The sequence below is a fragment of the Saccoglossus kowalevskii genome, chromosome 14 (genome assembly GCF_978046115.1).
Source record: "Saccoglossus kowalevskii chromosome 14, keSacKowa6.1, whole genome shotgun sequence".
Classification (NCBI taxonomy): domain Eukaryota; kingdom Metazoa; phylum Hemichordata; class Enteropneusta; family Harrimaniidae; genus Saccoglossus; species Saccoglossus kowalevskii.
In genome coordinates, this window is record NC_140654.1 from 24,877,592 (window position 1) to 24,899,923 (window position 22,332).

General features: G+C 37.0%; 1 protein-coding gene across 1 annotated transcript; it reads right to left on the reverse strand.

Annotated features, from left to right (window-relative positions):
- Positions 1-635: 635 nt before the first annotated feature.
- LOC100377236 (uncharacterized) lies at positions 636-3,114 on the reverse strand. The gene is made up of 2 exons (XM_002737349.4): positions 2,920-3,114; positions 636-1,647 (listed from the first exon to the last, which is right to left on the reverse strand). Exons 1-2 carry the CDS (start codon positions 2,985-2,987, stop codon positions 636-638), a joined length of 1,080 nt encoding a protein of 359 aa, XP_002737395.2. The 5' UTR covers positions 2,988-3,114.
- Positions 3,115-22,332: the final 19,218 nt, after the last annotated feature.

Genomic DNA, 22,332 nt, shown 5'->3' on the forward strand with positions numbered 1-22,332 from the left:
GAAACCATTATTTTTTTACTAGAGTTCTTCGAGTATTTGCACACAGGAACGGGTGCAGAATACTCGGTTGAATGGCGGGGTGGCTTTACAATGACGTTATTATCCCATTGCGTTGTGAGTGTGTGCAATGATGAGTAAGAAAGGTATTTGGTTGGACGCACCCGATTGACTCACTTTAATGTTTAAATAATTTATTTATAAGTATAAATAGTATCACGTACAAAATTACCATGACTCGTAGACTTATATATACACTTAGCAACACATAGAATTTTCTAACAGGTCACCACCATATACTATCACACGTACAATCGATGGTTGGACAAGGGAATGTAGTTTAATTAAAAAAAGATTCACATATATTTAAAATTTCATGGTTCTGTTCGAGGATTCCAAGGTTCGCATGTACGCGACGAAGCCATTGGCAAAAGTGTAACATGGCGTAGCACATTCGTTAGAGTATTAATACACTGTCTCATATCACGCTTGTGAAATTGTCTGTGCTTTGTTTTCTCTGTATTCAGCCTTTTCTCTGCGTTCAGTTGACTGATATTGTCTGTGTTTCGATTTCTTTTGTCACATCTCGGTACCACACGATGTCCAAGCGTGAATGTATTTAGTGAAGTTTCTATTATTTAAATTTTATCTTTTCGGGTAGGTTCTGCGTCGCCATGACAGCGCGAGACATCACCATCCGATTCACTGTCACTGTACCACATAGACCACGACGTGATCAACTCGAGTTCTCCGTCAGATGTCAACAATTTCTCAATGTGTGCCAAATCAGACAGTTTATTTTGTCTGATTTCATCCTCTTCGTCGCTGGAGAAGTGGCCTGAATCACCGACATCAGCCAAACTTTGGCACCAGTTGTAAAGGGCGCACCCAGTTTCTGTATCGTCGAAGTTCAGGGCTTTACAGCAATTGCGGTCGAGTAGCTTTTCGTCATCACTTGCCGGGTCTAATGGTGTGACGTCAGTCAAAGTGCTGTTCAAAGTAATATTCTTCCCCACTGAAAATGGTGTGACGTTTGTTAAAGTACTGGATGCAGAGACAATTCGTCCTCTGATTGGCGTGATGTTAGTCAGTGTGCTGTTTAAAGATGTATCACTTCCTTCCGTAAATGGTGTGACATTAGTAAATGTGCTGTTTAATGAGACATTACTCCCCTCTGTCAATCTTGTGACGTTCGTCAAAGTGCTGTTCAAAGTAACATTCCTCCCCACTGAAAGTGGTGTGACGTTTGTTAAAGTACTGGATGCGGAAACAATTCGTCCCCTGATTGGCGCGATGCTAGTCAGTGTACTGTTTAAAGATACGTCATTCCCTTCCGAAAATGGTGTGAAATTTGTCAATGTGCTGTTCAAGGAGACGTCACTTCCCTCTGTAAATCGCGTGACGTTAGTCAACGTGCTGGATGAAGAGACAACTCGGCCTCTAATTGGTGTGACGTCAGTGACTTTTCTGTTCAAAATCTGTGTTGCGTTAGTGCTGTTCATAGACACAACTTTTTCCCCTGTGTTAGGTGTTGACAGTATATGGCCCTGCATCCCGGTTACGAATGGAGAGACTGGTGGTGCATCAGAATGAATGGAATGTGACTCAAGCCTCGTGATATCTTTCACTGGAATGTCCTCTGGTGCGATTCTGAAAAATAAAAGTTTTTTTATTTTTGTTATGATATATAAATCTGAGACTTTTGTGTGACGTAAATTACCATGACAATTATCTGATCGTTGCGCTAATCTTTTCTTAGCTCCATGATGTGATGGAATGGGTTTCCCCAATGGCATTATAAATGAAGCGTGGTAATGAGTCTCATATTTACGCAGTTAAAATGCTGACTTTTACAGAGATTAGATAACTTTGTAACCTCGATAATATCCTAGGAGTGGGTAAATGGCAAAACCCGTGTTCCCGCGAAAGCCGGGATACCGGGTCGAGGAAATAAACAAGGGACTTGTGACCCTTGAAGACGCCCTCTCGTGACACCGGTGATGATTGTCACCGGTCTTGTTTATTTCGCAATAACTAGGCTTTCGCAATTTATGCAAGTCTACCTCGATGTACACGTATACATCTAGTATAATCAAGTTGACGGAGATCATATTTTACACAATACACGTGTACCACTTGGCAGGCTGAATGGGTAAATGATACACCGTATATGGAGTTACCCTATTTAAAATTCACCAATTTGCTCTAAGAACGCTTTCTGAATCTGAAAGGATTCCCGCCTCACATTTAATGGCCTGAGCAGAAAGATGAATTCGTTTTCATTGTGTATGCATAGATATAGTGAGTTTTTTTTGATACGCGTAGAACGTTTATCAACAAGCTTACGAAAATACAATCAGTGATTTATCAAATGAAAATGACCAGGATTTGTTCACGTACAATATTCATGGTGGGTGTCTTGGATACAGGATTCCAACAACTGAGGAAAAACATTAGATATAGCTCATTCTAACTCAATCTAATTAACTTCACATAGAAGCTACCATGTATAGTGGGTCTAACCATGGAGCTCTTTTTAGCTCGCTGATCTAACCATCTTAAATTCTATAATAGTTTAATATAATTTAAAATTCGATACAAAAAATATCGAGTTGGCGTAACATTACTAGTCATACAAACCTCATGCATTCTTGTTAGCCGAATACAAGCGGAGACTGAAAAGATCGTTACTGACGGTATTGACTATTACATAACTCTTAAATTAGAAACGGTATTCCAATCCAAAAATAGACGTACACTTTACATACTTTGATGTAAACACGGTTGTAAATGAAAACAATTGTTGAATGAGGATCTCGACCAATTCTGCTTCTATCTGAAAATATCTTCGTCCGCTTCCACTCTCTATAATAGAATTATTCGCAGTGCACAGAGTAAACATGTACACAGAATTGCACCTACCTTATGTTTCTGTGAGGACATTTCATCAGCAAACCAATCATCGAGTGTTTGGATACATCCTGGCCCATGACTGCCTTGTAACGTTATGTGCCCAACAATCGTGTAAAGATTCAGGCTATTACCTCACTGTCGTCAACTGGTTTTCTAAGTGCCGTGTTGGTAGCTACGCTAGTGCGTCCAAGCAAATTTTAACTGGCATTGTGTGATCGACAACACAACCGACGTGAATTAGGTAACAATGCATTGTCTATACGCATTGTTTGAAAACAATACATATTATCTGACGTACAACATAAACGTTGGTCTCACGTTTTTATGAGAGGTGTCAGTGATTAACGGGCTGACAAGTGATAGTAACACTAAATTAAAGACGCTCATCTATGTTATTTCGTGGATACAGAACAACGAAATATCATAGATTCACTTGGTCATAGAAACAATTTTAGCCAAACACACCTAGTTCCGACACGAACAATCAAAGACTCTAAAACTTACAGATTTAGTTCATGTTTCCAGTTTTTCTTACAACTTTACTAGTGGTGGGTTTGAAACACACACCTTGCATGTCAACAATAGTGGGGATTCATTGAACGGTGTGAATATCAAGAACAAAGCAGTCCCATTACGGCTTCTGTAACCACGATTGTGGTCATATTAAGAGTGTTGTCAGTGTTACACCTTACTGCAAGTCACACTTTAGGTGAATACGTGTTGAAACGGTTGTGGTCGACCATTTTACAAATGATCTGTACCGTACGTCTGGCGTCATTATTGTCGATACCGATGTTAGCTGAATAGATGTTTGACGTCTATCCACACTACCCCTATAGAGGGACTGCCATGTGTTGGTATGGCTTGTAGTTCTTCTGAATTTGCTCACACATTTACGATGTTAGCATTCTTGTCTTGCTTGTTTGTTCTCGACCAGAAATGGAAGCCTAGCATATTTGACATTTTTTTGGCTTGCATGTGTATCACGGTTTTTTTAGTAACCGTGCATGTATGTCACGTGCTCCATCGACCAAGTTCACCTACTTGTATACTGTCGATCGTTGACTGGGCCCGGGCGAATCGTCTTATCATATACACAATACAAATAACGAAAACACCATTTTGCAAATGACATGGGAACATCGCTCAACATTTATGGGCTCGTTTAGCGAGCAAAATTTGGATAACTTGCACAATTTTGCTCGATTACTAAAGTCCGCTCATCAATCATGAGTAATTAGGGCATGGAGGTATCATGTTGACATTGACCATCATGCATGGACATATCACATTTGTTGAAGTGATTTTTTTTTCTAACAGCAAGATATGTAAATTAGACAAAGTCAAGCTTTTTAAAAGAGCAAATGTATATCAATAATTACCGATACAGTTCAATAATATTCTTCATCTGATGGACTGGATACAGCCCTTTGCCATGAATCTCTGGATGACAAGAAATCACTGAAACAGTAACGCGCAAACTAGAACAATCCTTTGAAATACATAGCACAGAAACACTACATGATGACAATGAATGTAGAAACCATAAAAACAAGTTACGAGCCTATAGGAAAATTAAAACAGAATTTGCATATGAAAAATATCTCACCACAATCAAAAATCCAAATCATAGTGCTGCTATGACAAAACTCCGAATAAGGGCTCATATCCTTCAAATCGAAAAGTACAGATAATAAGACACAGCGCCCTGGGGAAAAGTCAAGGCTGACTCAAGACTCGCCCAAGACTCTCCAGGACTGGACTAGACTGCGTCTGTCGTGCTGTACTCGCCAAGACCAACTCAAAACTCTCTTTATTCATTTTCAAAACATTAACCAATTACAAAGCAGTAAAAAGACTCTAGGGCGTAACCTTCAATCATAAAGCCAATCACAGTAAGTACTGAATACGTCATATCTTTTGATTAATCGTTCACTACATTAATAACTACGAATACCAACTGTCAGAAATAGTAGTCCGAAAAGCAACGGTTATCTCGTAATTAGTTCCAAATCACTGAGTCGAGTTCCGTCCAGGACCTTGCCTGCCTAAACGATGACAGACATAACTCAGCAATTCACTCGTAATCAACTAAATAAGTCGATCAACAGATACGCAAAAACAATTTCATCATAAAACAATCATTGAGCTAGGAAAATTCATTCACACCTGTTTTAAATTACGACAAGAAAAATCGTAAAATGCCAAATCCCTCAACCAACCACCACATACCAGTAATTTAAAGTTGTTTCTTCTTTTTCTCTACTTTCAAATTATTATTATTATTATTATTATTATTATTATTATTATTATTATTATTATTATTATTATTATTATTATTATTATTATTATTATTATTATTATTATTATTATTATTATTATTATTATTATTTATGTACCACAGCCGCACATTCTCATTCAAATAATTTTAAACAACAAAGTCTCTACGTAAAACTGTTTTTGATACGAGGCGACCATGGCTCAACCGAATGAACAGTCCACTTTACAGCAAGCCATAGAAGCTAATAACGGGCAACTGTTGACATCCATCAATCAGCTAATATCGCAGACAATGGAAGTCATGAAAAATGAAATGAGCGCTGCACAGGATGGCACCGCGCAAAGTATACATGGGCGACATGAAGAGACTAAAATTCAATTCAAGGAATCGCCAACCTTCAAAAAGAAATCGAATGAGGATCAGTACAAACATAATGAAAAAGTCTTGGACACTGTAGAAGATGCTAAAAACGGAAATAGAAGCTAGAAAATTCGAAGATGCCAGAAAGAAAATTGACGAAGGTATTAGCGAGATTCAACAGCACCAGAAATTGATATTGCTGGTCGAAAATCATAGTCAGAGTATGGATGGGCAACTTGTCAGGAGTATCGCTCCCATGAGCTCGCAAATGACAGCGGTGACGAAAAACGCATATGGAAAGCAAAAATGAGGGTTGGCCGTCGGACAAGAGACGGAACAGCGACAGAAGCGACAAAAGTTTAAGATGCGTCAAAATACTGATGCCAGCTCCGGATAACTGGACAAAGAAACCACGAACCCTAAAAAACCGAAGAGTGGTTTATGTTTCGCTTGCGGAAAACCAGAGCACTATGGGCATGAATGCCGATCTATGGGATCGACCAGTGGTGAATCTCGGGGAACACAATTGGTGGGAATCAGTGGTAATTTCATTGGCGGGATGTGATTAGACGAGAAAGGCGGAATGGAAACGCAAATGTTAAGTATTGATTGTGATTATTGATTTGTCCATTGATTGTGGTTGAGAAGGATTTAATTGTCTTTGGTTTTACTATTAATCAAAGTAAAAGTATCTGGAAACCTGTTCAGGTGTTAACATGGTTTGGTGCTCAATTGACTTGACACAGGGTAAGATTTTTATCCCTGCATATCGCCTACAAATATTGCTGGTTACATTGGGCAATCTGCTGTCCACATCTAACAGTATTGGCGGAAGTTAAATAAAGGCTAAACAAAGTATCTAACGTTATCGGTCAAGTTATATCTATGAAGATTGGTATTGGTAACATGTTTTTTCTGATGACCAGGCATTGAACACACATGTGTCCTGCTGCAATGCAGGATTTACAGTTCTGGCAGCAAAATTTAGTAGAATTAAATGGGATATCTATGAGGTTCACCGCCAATGTAACTAGAGTAATTTATTCAGATGCAGATGGGCAGAAAAGGAAGCAGGTTTAAGTTCAGCTTGGCGTGAATTAGAAGCAGTGTACAGGATATTAGTAACTTTGCACATGCTCTTCAAGGAAATACAGTAAAATTCTTATAATGCGAAATATGGGCGCTTTAATTCACGGTATTGGTGTCCTAATTCAGAAGCAGTCGATGCTTTCACACAGTTTTGGGGAAATGATCATAACTGTCATTTACCGCCAGTTTGCCTAATTGGCAAAGTAGGGAATTACTGGAAGGAATGTAAGGGTAAGAAAACGTTAGTGGTTCAGTTATATCGATTGGATGGATTTGCCAAATGACGAATCAGATTTTTGTAATGGTAGAACTAAGAACACTCTCTTTGGAGGTAAAACTGAAATTTCGGATTCTGGCTGTAAGACTTGACTTCAAGGTGCAAAGAAGAGCAGCGCAAAAGTTTGTTTTCACTTCGGCTAATGCATTGTGTGCAACAGCTTAATGATTCAACAATGATTGAGTAATATTTTATTTGTTACAGATATGAATTTGTTCAGCGCCTGAATATGGAAAGAAATCAGTAGTTTAGCATGTGACAACCCTGCACTTACTGGATTGGCCACAGTATCACCTACGTTCACATTAGCATCAAAAGCAGATTCAACTACCAGGTGTTATGCAGCAGCCTTTCATCGTTGGACTAAATTTGCTAAAACCTTAAGTTTTCTCATTTTCCCTGTGCAGGTAGCTCATTTATCTATGTATTTTTCTCAGCTTATACAGCAATCTTTAGAAAAGGGCGCAATCAAGCAAGGTATACTGGTTGCCAATTTCGGTATTCAGCGGGTACATAATCTGGCTATTAGAAATCTAATTGCCTCACCAAAACGTCTCATAGGTAGACCCGTGAAGAATAAACAACCAGTCACTGCGGCCATTATTATCGACATTGTCACACGTTTCAAGGATTCTAAATCGTTAAAAGACATTAGGGACATCTGTCTGTTTCTCCTTGCATTCGCAGGTTTTCTTAGATATAGCGACGTTGTTAACATCAAGTTTTGTGATGTTAATATTCGTAGTTCTCATGTTAAGATTTATATTAGTAGGAGTAAAACAGATCAGCGTAAACAAGGTAACACAGTTTACATTGCTCGTACAGGCAGCATTCAAGTTGCATGCCCCGTTTTAAGCTGGAGCAATATTTTTCATATCTGGATCCTGTAAAGGATCAAAGCAAGTTTTTATTTAGACCATTATTTGTATCAAAAGGTCATTATTAACTTGTTAATGTTAATAAGAAGTTAAGTTACTCTCGTATTAGAGAAATTGTACATGAAAAGCTATGTTTAGTGGTACAGGACGTTTCCAGTTTTGGGACACACTCATTTAGAATAGGGGGAACAACTGCAGCTGCTCAAGCTGGGGTCAGTGATCGCCAGCTAAAATTGCATGGTAGGTGGAAGTCCGATGTTCCATATGATTTAGATAGCATTCTTAAAGTTTCTAATAGTTTGGGCACTTGAAAACATTAATCTATCCTTGCCCTTTCTTTGTTCAGTCTAGAATGGAATAAAGGTGGCAGCGTCCCACACACAGAAATTACACAGTGTTATATCATGTTTGTTAAGGAAGCCAAAGGTGCGAATAAAACGTGCAATTTCATGTGTTACAACGTATAAAGTGAAATTATTGTTGTATTGGCCTGTGAGGGCAGTATTACAGTGCGTACGAGGTTATTTCAGTCTACGCGCTGCAAAGGCACCACGAACATCAAATTTTTGTTATCTTACAATCGTTGTAATTCTGTATTTTCTGTTGCAGAAATGTAAACATTTAGGCACTTAACGCTTTTCTAGAGTTTTTTTAGCCTTTATTGAGGTTTTATCTCTGTTTTTTAGGTCGAAGTGTAATTAGGAAACTTACCTTGTAGTCGCATATAAATTTATATGCGTATAGCGGATGACTTTAAAAAAAAATATTTATTAATTTGCAGCCTCCAAGTGACTGTGCAGTAGGATTGAATAAAGGTGGAATCAAATAAAGGTTGCAGCGTCCCACACATAAAGAGTTATAAATACAATGTCTAATAACTGTAGTAACTTAGTATCTACTAGTATTTAATGTTTAACTTATTTTGTCAATTATTTCACTTTTATTTCTCTGTATATTATTTACCAGGACCTTGCCATGCTAAAATCATCGCATCCCCTATCTTGTCGTTTAGTTAAAAAAATAGTCACAATGTATAAAGGTGGCAATACTTAAAGGCAATGCTTCTTGTTGTCCCCTTTTCTATAGCTGTTATATCTATCTGCCTTTAATTTTAATTCTTTTTTGTATGTCACATTTAGCGCTATAGAAATGAAAGGCTTTGTTATTGTTATTATTGTTACAGTAATTTTGTGTCATGTTATATTTGTAAGGAAGCCAAAGGGGGAAATAAAACGTAACGCGTACCGAACTGTTCGGAGTTCGGGCCGACCCCACACTCCAAACACTGGCGGCGCCCTCACTTCCGTTCCTCTCGCGTGCAATTGATGTATGCGCACGCTATATACCTCACGAATAGAACCTCACAGATACGACCTCACGAATAGGACTCAGGAAGTGACGTATTGATTGTTCAATGGCGTTGTGGCACATTATAATTTAACGTTGCCGGGCCCATTAGTATCAATATATTTGGTATTTCGTAAATAGAAACTGAGCTCGCGACGTGGACTCGGGTCGCACACAGTCGGACAGAGCAAGGGAGCAAGGGAGTGTTTGGTTATTGAATGACCCTTGGTTTGCGGTGCTACTATTCGATGACTCGCGATGTAACGGTCGGTACTGTGACTGATTCAAACGCCGTGTGCCGTTATATTCCTGGGCACAGAATGTGTTTTGAGGCCTTCGAGTTCCAGTTCATAATCTTCAACTTACCGGTAGTGATGTTTTCAACAATTAGATTTTTCGGTACTTTGTAGAAGTTGGTCATGGAGAGCGACACGTTTACTATAGAGTCCTGTAGGTCCTAGCGAAGTACTCTGATGACAACAAACAATGATGCTCGCAAGATAATTCTAAAATAAAACAGCGTTTGCTTATAATTATAAATGTGTGGGTTGAATAGAACTGCGGTGCTATCTAAATTTAGCTTTGAAAAACAGATTTCCAAATAATCTGGGTGACAGGAAACTCTCAATCTATTACATAAAATATACATGATTCGTCTTCATAGACTAAAAAAATATTTGACCCATTATTTGAATTGACCATCAGCACTAAGTTTCATGTTTTAATGCTGTAATGGAATTATTTACGTTCAACAAACTTATATAGAACTCACGGTTTCACGTTTTGTCACAGTCCGTGCTATTACAGAGAATGGCATTTTCCAGTACACTAATAACGTTTTATAAATTCTCTCAGAGTGCAAATTTTATTTCAAATGACAGCAGTGTGATGATACCATTCAAGCGAATGTTTTATTTGCAAAATCAATGTCGAAATATGTAAGATGGTATGTTTTAATAGGTGTTCTAAACTCCACTTCTTATTTATATTAGAAAAGGTCTTAAAACTCAGGCTCCATTTTGGGTAAATTGTACTAAAATGGATATTCAAATTTCGACATTTTGATGAAGATGTGTTGTCATAATAAGACATAGTTCTACATTACACTGAAAAGAGGGCTTAAACAGTTTGAAATGAGAACTCCGTAGCGCAGAATGTACCTATACCTCTCCAACACAAGGAGCTTCAACTTGGCAGTGAACCCCTTCCATTCACGGTGAATCGTCATTTAAGGATGTAACCCTGCATATTGTCTGTCTTTCTGTTGTCTAATAAGTATATTAAATGAGATTGGGTAATGCCAAAGAAATATTATTTTCTATTGCTATTTTGACAAATTATTATACTCAGTTTAGGTGATGAATTCCACGTCTTTGTTTCACTCATTTAATGAAATATATATTGCACTTACTACTAAATCAGAAAATACAACAACAGCTACATACAAATTAAAACAATATAGAGTACTGAGGCCTTTCATAGAAATGTAGATGTTTTAAGAATTATCATATTTCTACCGTTAAATGCGATTTCAACTTGTTCATTAGTACGGCTGCCAGTGAATGCAATTCATATTCACATAACTGACTTGCAGTCGATTGCCGAATGCACTGTGAATCAAAACACATTTAAAAGATGCGTAAACTAACCACTGAGCTTAATGTTTCATTTCGCCACGGTTTCGAGAATATGGGCTACTGGCAATAAGCCCCAGCAAAATTCGCCGATTGGCTTTAATACTAACCTCGGAGTTTGCAATGTTATTTTTCTTTTAAGGGGCAGTTACACGTGATTCTTTGTGAACCCTGTGACAGACTCATCAAGGCGTAAAAGACAAAATATCCGATATGTACATATAATACACATATCCATGTGATACTAGTATATGACCCAACCATCCGACTACACTATACATATCCATGTGATACTAGTATATGACCCAACCATCCGACTACACTATACATATCCATGTGATACTAGTATATGACCCAACCATCCGACTACACTATACATATCCATGTGATACTAGTATATGACCCAACCATCCGACTACACTATACATATCCATGTGATACTAGTATATGACCCAACCATCCGACTACACTATACATATCCATGTGATACTAGCATATGACCCAACCATCCGACTACACTATACATATCCATGTGATACTAGTATATGACCCAACCATCCGACTACACTATACATATCCATGTGATACTAGTATATGACCCAACCATCCGACTACACTATACATATCCATGTGATACTAGTATATGACCCAACCATCCGACTACACTATACATATCCATGTGATACTAGTATATGACCCAACCATCCGACTACACTATACATATCCATGTGATACTAGTATATGACCCAACCATCCGACTACACTATACATATCCATGTGATACTAGTATATGACCCAACCATCCGACTACACTATACATATCCATGTGATACTAGTATATGACCCAACCATCCGACTACACTATACATATCCATGTGATACTAGTATATGACCCAACCATCCGACTACACTATACATATCCATGTGATACTAGTATATCACCCAACCATCCAACTACAACTACACATATCCATGTGATACCAGTATATCACCTCAACCATCTGACTACAACTACACATATTCATGTGATACTAGTAGATCACCTCAATCATCCAACTACAACTACACATATCCATGTGATACTAGTATATCACCCAACCATCCAACTACAACTACACATATTCATGTGATACCAGTATATCACCTCAACCATTCGACTACAACTACACATATTCATGTGATACCAGTATATCACCTCAACCATCCGACTACAACTACACATATTCATGTGATACCAGTATATCACCTCAACCATCCGACTACAACTACACATATTCATGTGATACCAGTATATCACCTCAACCATCCGACTACAACTACACATATCCACGTGATACTAGTATTTCACCTCAACCATCCGACTACAACTACACATATTCATGTGATACCAGTATATCACTCAACCATCCGACTACAACTACACATATCCACGTGATACTAGTATATCACCTCAACCATCCGACTACGACTACACATATCCATGTGATACTAGTATATCTTCTCAACCTTCCGACTACAACTACATATATACATGTGATACTAGTATATAACCTCAACCATCTGACTATACTACACATATCCATGTGATACTAGTATATCACCTCAACCATCCAACTACAACTACACATATACATGTGATACTAGTATATCACCTCAACCATCCAACTACAACTACACATATCCATGTGATACTAGTAGATCACCTCAACCATCCGACTACAACTACACATATCCATGTGATACTAGTATACAACCTCAACCATCTGACTACACTACACATATCCATGTGATACTAGTAGATCACCTCAACCATCGGACTACAACTACACATATACATGTGATACTAGTAGATCACCTCAACCATCCGACTACAACTACACATATACATGTGATACTAGTATATAACCTCAACCATCCGACTACAACTACACATATACATGTGATACTAGTATATAACCTCAACCATCCAACTACAACTACACATATCCATGTGATACTAGTAGATCACCTCAACCATCCGACTATTTTATAAAGTTTATTCTTTACTCTGGGTTTTAAGTGTTCAGTCAAGAGAGCAAGTAAACATTATTCCTTGCAAAATCCGCTATTCTTATGATGATGCACAGTCCCTCTGATGATACAAGGGTTCTTCAGCTTTTTAAATAAATTTCAAATACGTACACAATTTTTTTAAAAACAACAACAACAACAACAACAACAACAACAACAAAAACATTCAATTAACAAAAACATCAAAAGCATACCCTATTGGCGTAATTTCAACACATCAATAGAAACGATTGCCCTGTTAGCATTTTGCCCATCTTTATTCTAAACACCGAATATACATGTTCCCGAATGAGGTTTGCACATCCAACATTAGCCGGCCAAAAAATGAAAATATACTTCTATGAAATCCAGAAATATCATTTTGAAAAAAAATATAATTCATCATACCACCATCATGATATAATTCAGTGTTTGGCTGAACTATTCATTACAAATTAACTCACATCAAAATGTATCATACGCCTTAACGATTAGATCAACTAAGTTCTGTATTCAGGAAGGAAATTATACATATTTATGCAGTTAACACGCCAGTCTGTTCTTCGCGATTATTCAGGGGCGGGGGAATTCTGAACGTCACGTACTACTAAGTATACCTTACCGGAGATTCGCTGGTAGGTTCGCCGGAGAGATTCACAGAAGAAATTACAAAAATGTAAAACTTGAAGATTGATTAGTAACCTCTTTTCCGTTTATCTTATATGTCGGAAAAAATATACCCGTATTTTGTTTTCTCGATTTTAATAACCCTACCTACGTGTAGACATTACTTTCTATTGCATAACCACATTCACGGGCATGCACGCGGGGGGGGGGGCAGTTGATACATAGCTGGGTAGGGAAGTGCCCCTGAGTGCTCAAAAGTGTGGCCAATTTTATAACTGGATAGTGGCAAAATCTATACCCATATTTATACCAAAGTACCATTTCTGTCCTCACTGTTTATTTCGAATAAAACAGTTACCTAGGGATATGAGGCCGGAATCTGAGGTGGAGATATTCGATCATATACGGAACCATAAATACACCAAATTGGGAAAATACTACCGATATTCATACCCATCTTGATCAGAAATAAGACCGATACTTATTTCTAATATTCTAAAAACGAGAACCACTTCAGGGGCACGTAAAATATGCCGCCACTCGAAAATCAAGCTGAAACCTTTTGTGTCAGCACAATTTGCCCCTCAAAATGAAGGAAATAGCTTAGGTTGTAGAGGGTCTAGATTTCAAAATTCAAGGAAGTGTATGCCCCTGGGTTCTCCTAGTAAGCGAGGGGTGATGAGCAGATCTTGCCCCTCCATGGGATATTTCGTGCCGCCGCCTCTGTAAATCATAATAGCGACTGATTTGAATATCTCGGCAAAATGTATCCTTGTTTATATTACTGTGACCCCCCCAATACGAGACCACAAAATCTTTGTGCGCGTGTGTTCTCTAGAAAAGTTTGTTCTAGATGATTGGATATAAATTGTATTATCTGATGAAATGTTGAAACCTGTCTACACAACGGAGCAAATGTAACTTCCAGCCATATGTGCTAATTGTTGTAATCTTTCATTTTCCTTCGCAGTGCTGCAAAACAGCACGAACAAGTAATATTAAAATTTACTGTTTTGTCTATTATGTTTCTTTAAGGTTTATGCACACTACGAATTGTTTCCATAAAATGTTAAGAAAATATTGTCGTAACTAATAAGTTTTTGTTGTGTGATAAGTAACTGCCATTTTCGACGGATCAACATGAAACCTCAACCGCAGCCTTTCAAATAGAGTCTGCGATGAACCTCAGACCAATGGTCTGACATTTACAGATAAATATCACAACTAGGACGAAACGAAACGTTGGCATGGCGACATCGATACACATACTGTAAAATGACTAATTTTCACTTGGTTTAAATTTCGCTGATTTACCATTTCAGGTATATTAAGTGGGTTTTAAATTCACGGTTTTGTCATTTAGATAATGTATTCTATGCTAAATTTTACATATTCACTGGGTTTTAATTTAGCGCATTTTTCATTCAGCGAAATAGGCCAAATTAAAACCCGGTGAACAATTGATCCTTTTACAGTATATGGCGCATTACGTGTGAAATGCGAGAAAGTTGTAAATATGCACAATGCTTTCAAAACCTTATGCTTTCACAAAGCTTAGAAAACAGGATGCCCATGCACGATTATTTGTTCAAATACAAATCTGCAATATATGACCCTGATTTAGAGCTTGTGCTGCTGGGTGTAATCAGACCAGACGTCACAAACATGATTTATTGGTTGTCATCGTGGGTGGGAAAGTCCAATAACGTGTCGGCAGCTGAACATTTGTAGACGGAGTACAGTTCATATAGCTGACGGCCGTACGTGGCTACATGGGGTCGAAAGTTTTTACCAAACGCTTCAGTTTGTTTTCAGGGGTGGGTGATACCAAGGTGGGAAATGGATGCACATATGGGGTTAATTCCTTGAATTGCAATATAGAGGGTTCAGGCTGAAATACAATATATAGTGTTTTCATGTTTCGTCTGATATTTCTGTGGTATTCTACTGCTGTAAGTAATGCACGATTTGTTCCGAAATTCAGTATATTGTGTGTATTCCAGGGTTATTCGTTTTTTGCTGAAAACACCCCTATTTTTTAGTGGCAGAGTTTGAATAGTCTCACTCCCACTGGGAAATCTGCATTGTTGCTTGAATGTGAGTTAATTAAACACATTTTCCAGACCGGCGAAAGAGTATGCAACAGCCAATTTTAACAGCCTGTCACGTGATTTTAGTCTGAATGTCAACATGAAGAGGCTAGTCCATTTTACGCAGGAGTAATTGGGAGTAGAATATGTGAGGAATACTAGTAGTATCAACAGAGATGTGTATAGTGAAAAGTAATATCTATCCTTCATTTACATCTCTGAGCATTTCTGTTTTAGTATATTGGTTTGAAAATGTTGAACTTGCATGATTTGCAATGTGTTTTTTAATGGGACTCCCCTATTGATCGAATCCCGGGTTTGAACGAGAACGGCACATCACGTGATTCGTTTGAATACAATGCTGATGGCAAACATGCCGTGTTACTGCGGTACTCCACTGACGGGATGACTTACTGCATGCTACAACTTCGCTTGTGATGTTGCTTGTTAGCCATGGATTACATGAATCTTGATTACCAGTCAAATGTTGCTCATTTGACGTTGGTAATCTTTATTTGGAACTGAGTAACTTCCTGGTACTTCGTACTATGATAAAACTCAGTCAACATACATCAAGTTCTCTCAATCGTAGTATTCCATGTGATGTACACCTAATATGCCAAAAATGTTGCTGAACGATTTGAACTGAATAAAAATAGCAGACGAAAATTTGTTTACAAAATAAAAATACTTCGGTTGCCAATGAAAACCGGTAAAAAACAAGCAATATGTTTTCGGCTGTTATCATGGAAGGGACATGAACGTGAAGCTAACGTCTGTTTATAACTAAAACCGGGCACCTTATACGAGGTTTGCAAAATAACATGGCAGTCATTAGAAGTCACTTTATTTTATTGTTAAGACGTATTCAACCGTTAAATGTATAATTTCCAATCGTTTTGCGATAGTATTTTCTAGATTGGAAGCAGCATTTACATTTTATTCAAAGTTCAAAGCTGCGTTGGGATTCCGTTGACAGTGGTAACAATGTCGGCGCCGGTGATCTCTTACCAGTGCGCAACGTAGCCAAAATAAAAGGCATGATCATTTGGGCACTGCTATTACAAGACTTTGGCTGTTGCCATGGTAGCGGTGGGTCAGGATTGTTTTTTCAATTAGTGATGGTACGACCTGCCTGTCAAGTATGAACCGTGACAAAATCAGCCAAGCCAAAAAAAAATCACAGAAGAGTTAAAAAGCCATTCCTGCTGAACAGTTACTCTAACTTCGGGGTCAACTTTCTCATTAATGAAAAAAGATATCAAAAATTCAAATAGTAACTTTTTGCCCACACTCCAGCCGAGTACAATGAGCTATGTCTGAGGTGTTGTATCACAGGGAGTTGGACAAACTTGTGTATTTTAATAAATTATTGAATAATAAAATGTTATATAACTTTTCTTTTACCCCCCTCCCCTTCCTGGTATCTATTTCAAGTATTTTTGTCAGGTTCAAATCGTTCACCAGCATTTTTGGCATGTTAGATGTACATCACATAGAATACTAGGATTGGGAGAACTTAATGTTTGTTGACCACCTGGAATCTGAGTTTTATAAATCTTGAAGGGCTCTCGGAAGATCCACCCGCTGCCTGGACCCGCAGTAAAATCTCCGATTAATATGGAGCCGCAACCATCAACATCGATATACCATGCTGGCGACGTTGCGGCGTTACTCAGTTCCAAATAAAGATTACCAACGCCAAATTAGCAAAATTTAACCGGTAACCAAGACTCAGTCTATCCACGACAAGCAAGCAACATCACAAACGAGGTTGTAGTGTGCAGCTCACGAGTCAGCGACGACCGATTTCAACGAAAGTCATTCCGTCAGTGGAGTACCGCAGTTGCACGGCATGTTTGCCAATGTACAGATCTGTGGAGGAACTTTTAACTTCAACATCAACCGTGTATCGTAGTCGCCCAGTTTAAGTTCTGGTTCTGTCGTGGTCCCAACTAAAGGGCGACAGTCGTTGTGTCGCGTCCTGTTCGATATGGGACTCACAGCGACGTATACAACGCGTGTAAAATACATTGTTTATTTACATGAAATTCGAACACGCGCTGTGCTACGACCACCGCGCTTAAACATCCACGAGTTATTTATTCGGACAATGACTTAAATTAGACGTCTGATTATTTTATTTTCACACGTACCGGTCTGACGTACAGCGACACGCGTTCTACACTGACAAGCGTTGCTAGGTCGCAGCACTGTCTTGGAGCATATTAATGGGCAATTGGGTTCCCCGATCTAAATTTCTATCCCGGTTTGTTGCACGTTCTTTTTTTAATATGAAATAATCAAATATGGGACATGTGTATAATAACAGAACCCCACACCCTCCCCGTGGCTTCGCTCGTGAAAGTACGGCAGCAGGATACACCGCATCACTCGTGAAAATAACTTCCATACGCAATGAAAGCCACGGGGAAGGTATCTGTCATAATACTTCATTATCACTGAAAACATTTTTCCCCTGAAATAAATTCCAGTGAATATGCCATTTCCCTCATACTATATTGAGACACAGCGCAGTGAAAATTAGATTCACATGTAATGCTTGAAAACATGTCAGCAAAAATAAATTAAGTGAAATTCTACGTGACTTCATAATAGTTGGAAATGAACACATTACACCCGACCCTACCACTCCATATACAATGTAAACTACACCCCAAAACATCCTTTCACCCACAGTTACTACCGTATTTCACCAGTGTATTCTATTTGACGTCAGGAGAAATTGAAATAAACAAATTAATTATAATTTCAGCCTCTAGTTGACCACTGATTAAATAAACTACCTCGTCTTTATGTCAACTTGCAGTTATTCGTTGCCTACATCAGTGACTTCAAAATATATGTTTCAATCCCAGGAATTTCACTCGCTGTTAATTGCATGGGAGTGGCAGTCTTTAATGAATTTCTATTGTCATGTCAATTTCTTGCGATTACTCGAACATTAAGCTGTAACCACATACCGCCTAGGTGCTGTAATTAAATCCTGGTGTAAGCACCATATGAACTATGAACAATGCATGTGAAGCCAGCTGTGGGGTATATTCAATCCTATAGATTTCTCATTGTTTGGTAACTATTTGCTGCAAATGCAACAAAAATCAATATAAAAAATATTACCCACACAGTATTCTACAGGTTACTTGTTTTGATAGTGGTTTGTCATCAGCTAGGTCAGTTTACCAGCTACCCAAGTTACAGTTGGTTTTCCAGTTCTCATCATGAATAGCGGCTACTTTTGTTTGAAGTAGATATAAGACGCATAATAATAATAACTGTATTTAAATCTACAAATACAACACTATCAGATATTGACAATAATGAGCTAAAATCGTCACAAATGTCACGGATATACGATAAAATAAAAATGTATTTATAAAGCATTGGATTAACTCAATTAATGATGATAACAGACAAAACACTAATACAAAAAACAAACTGAAGACTTACAAAAAATTTAAAACAAACTTCATTTTGGAAAACTACTTAATTAAGCTAAAAAATAAAGAACTGAAAAGTACCCTAACTAAATTCAGACTGAGCAATCACAGTTTAGAAATTGAAAAAGAAAGACACAACAGAATCAAAAGTAGCGACAGAATCTGCAAATTGTGTAATAAAAATGATATTGAAGATGAACATCACTTCCTCATAATATGCCCAGTATATAGTAAAGAGAGGGTCGTTTTATACAATGAAGCTGAAAAGATTATTCCTCACTTTACTAATCTCACACCTGAAAATAAATTCATAAAAATAATGTCAAATAATAACTTAGCAATTCCTCTGGCACAATATCTGAAATACAGCTTTGCTATTAGACAGCAGCACCTACCACTGGTACTTAGTCATTGACTTTTTCTTTTATTTTTTTTTTTACACCTATTCATTGGGTTTTTGTTTTTATATTCAGTTTATAGTTTTTTTTTTGTGTTTTATTTTACTTTATTATATATTTCCGTTACTAACTTTTATTCTGTTTTTAGTCTGTTTTTGGTTGTCTTTAAACTATTAGCCATTGTAATTTGATTAATTTTTTTTCTGTAATTTTTGTTGTTGTTGTAACCTTTAACCTCCTTCAGTAGGTTGTTATGAGTTAATAAATTGTACTGTATTGCATCTTTAGAAATACGCAATTTTCTATCAGTACCGGTATATAGCAATAACTCCAAATGTATTAGAACAGTGTACAGAACAGTGTTGGGTGCTTCCGCAGTAAGCTATTTTGGGGGTTATGTATTGCATGGAGCTTAATGTGTAGCCAGCTGACAATGAATGTTTGTTAGTTCATGGTATTATCAGCACTTTTAATATGAAAAACATTTAAATATCATCTGAAACAATTTCTTTTCATTGTAATGTTTCAGTGTCACTTTATTTAACCCATCGAGGAAAGGGAATTATTTCCTGGACTCGAGACTCAAGTTAACAAATGAAAATAGCTTATAAGATGATTATCAAAAAAATATTTTCATTATAAACTGAAATAATCTGGCAAAATGTCTGTCCTGACGTTGCACCCACATCTATACAATGTTGATAATTCCAGGTTAGCCAGCATTAATTTATATTATATCCAGTATACAGTGCAGTAATGTTGGTTTTCATACAGCTTGTTCTAAAGAATATAAAGGAAAAAATATGGCATTCTTTATCAGCATCCTCAGTTATATTATATAGGTTCTCTAATAAAACACAATTTGTTTTATAATAATTGTAAATGGTTGCAGTGTTATTCCATACTAAATAAACTTGGTTCTGAATGTCCATATGATTTGTGTGACATTTTAGGCGCAAAACTGACAATTGAGATTTGTGTCCACAAAATATAAATAACTGTACATCCACAATTATGAGCAACTAATTTAAAGGGCCAGTGAAAATTTGCACCACAAATTTCATCAAGTATCTTAAGTAGGTAAAGATAATTTTCCAAAAAAATTGAAAACTGTAAATGTGCTGCCTTCTAGATGACTAATATGGCAAGTGTCAGTTCTGCAGTAGCAATAATTAGCTATTTAAATTTGAACTGACATCAGTGAAAATCAGTTGTCACTAATACCCTCATAATTGTATTAAAGTTGCCTACAGTGCATGTAAGTAATATACAGGAATGTGGTGGATACTTATGTCATCGTCATCTCAACATTTTATTACAAACTATGGAATTATAAACTTGTTAAATAGGTTAATCAGGTCTAGTGTGCAATGTCTTCATTATAACACTGTGTGACTATCTCTATATGCACTAGTGCTCCTGACAGGACTCTGTACGAACCTGTGAAAATAGGGCATCAAGGGACACTAAATACTTTCTGCATTTTCCTATACTAATGTAACATACAAACTAGAAAAGCATGCACTCAGAATGTCAAACACACATGATATATACAAGGATGATTTATCTGTGGTTCCACAGAATTTCTGTTTTCTTAGCCATGTTTTTTAAAATTTATATATAGTTAAAGCTCAACAAAACAAAATAATGTTTCAGATCACCATGCACATCACTCAAAGATTACATGTCAAATGTTTTTTTTTGTAGTTGGCCATGGTAGTAAAGAAATGCATCAATTTTGAAAAAATAATTTGGCCAGAAACATTGTTTTTGGGCAAAGAGTGTACAATGTCACCTTTGACTTATTGTGGTACAATTAAACTGCTATAAATAGATAAAACCCAAGTTTTACTGTATTGCCTGCCCAAAAATACTATTAACAAGTTATACAGTCCTCATTGGTTATGAAGTTTAAGTCATTGCATAAAAAACAAAATCCATCCAAGATGGGGCCTTCTGCAGTCATCTTAATAATATTTATTAGATGCATAAAATCCTCAGGGAAGAATAAAAAGGGTCTTACAAAAAGAAATTTAAAAACTATAATTTAAAACAAAACAAAAAAGAAAACACACTATTCTAAAAATAAAAAACAAATCAAAAACAAATATGAATAAAAAATATGCATCCCGAGTTGTGTGCATGTTTAAAGTTTCAGGTTAACTATCCAAGTACTTTCAAGATATGGAACCAGAATTATATTTGTTAAATCAAAAGGAAAGGACGCGCATCAAGGTTCAATATTAGTTCAGAAAGGCCAATTTAAATAAGTTTAATGCATTTTTAGTACTAAATCTTGAATCAAGTAGTAGCACATGTTGTATGGTGTTTGTATAAAGTTTGAACTTGACCATTCCAGTGTTTCCAATATAGAGACCTGGAACTGTATTTGGTAAAACAAAATGGCCACCAGTAAGCCATTTTTAATTAAATCTGCATGTCTCGTGCATCAAGGTCCCATTCGTTTTCATTGTACCAAGTTTGAATGTAATCAGTCTATGCATTACCAAGATCTGTTTCTGAAATGGCCAAAACAGGGAATTTTTATGTATTTTTAGCACTAAAATTGCCACTGTTTGTCCATGTTAAATAAGTCTGTATCACAAATGGATGTTCATATGTAAATCATATGTACAAGCCTATATAACAATTTTGTAAAAGTCTGGAAAACAACCAAATTTGAGGTGAAATCAGTGAATAAATTCATTTGCACAGAAAATAAGGGTGACCAATACATTTTCAAGACTGTATTCAGAAATGGCTAAATAAAATGTTTCATTACTATACACCCTTTTTCAGTTTACATGGTGGTCTATGGGGAAAACTGCAAACATTTAATGTGATGGTCAATTTTGTAAAAAAAAAAATACCAGTTTTCTTTATACTCCAAAAAAATTAGAGAAAAGAAATAGAGAACAACAATTTTAATGC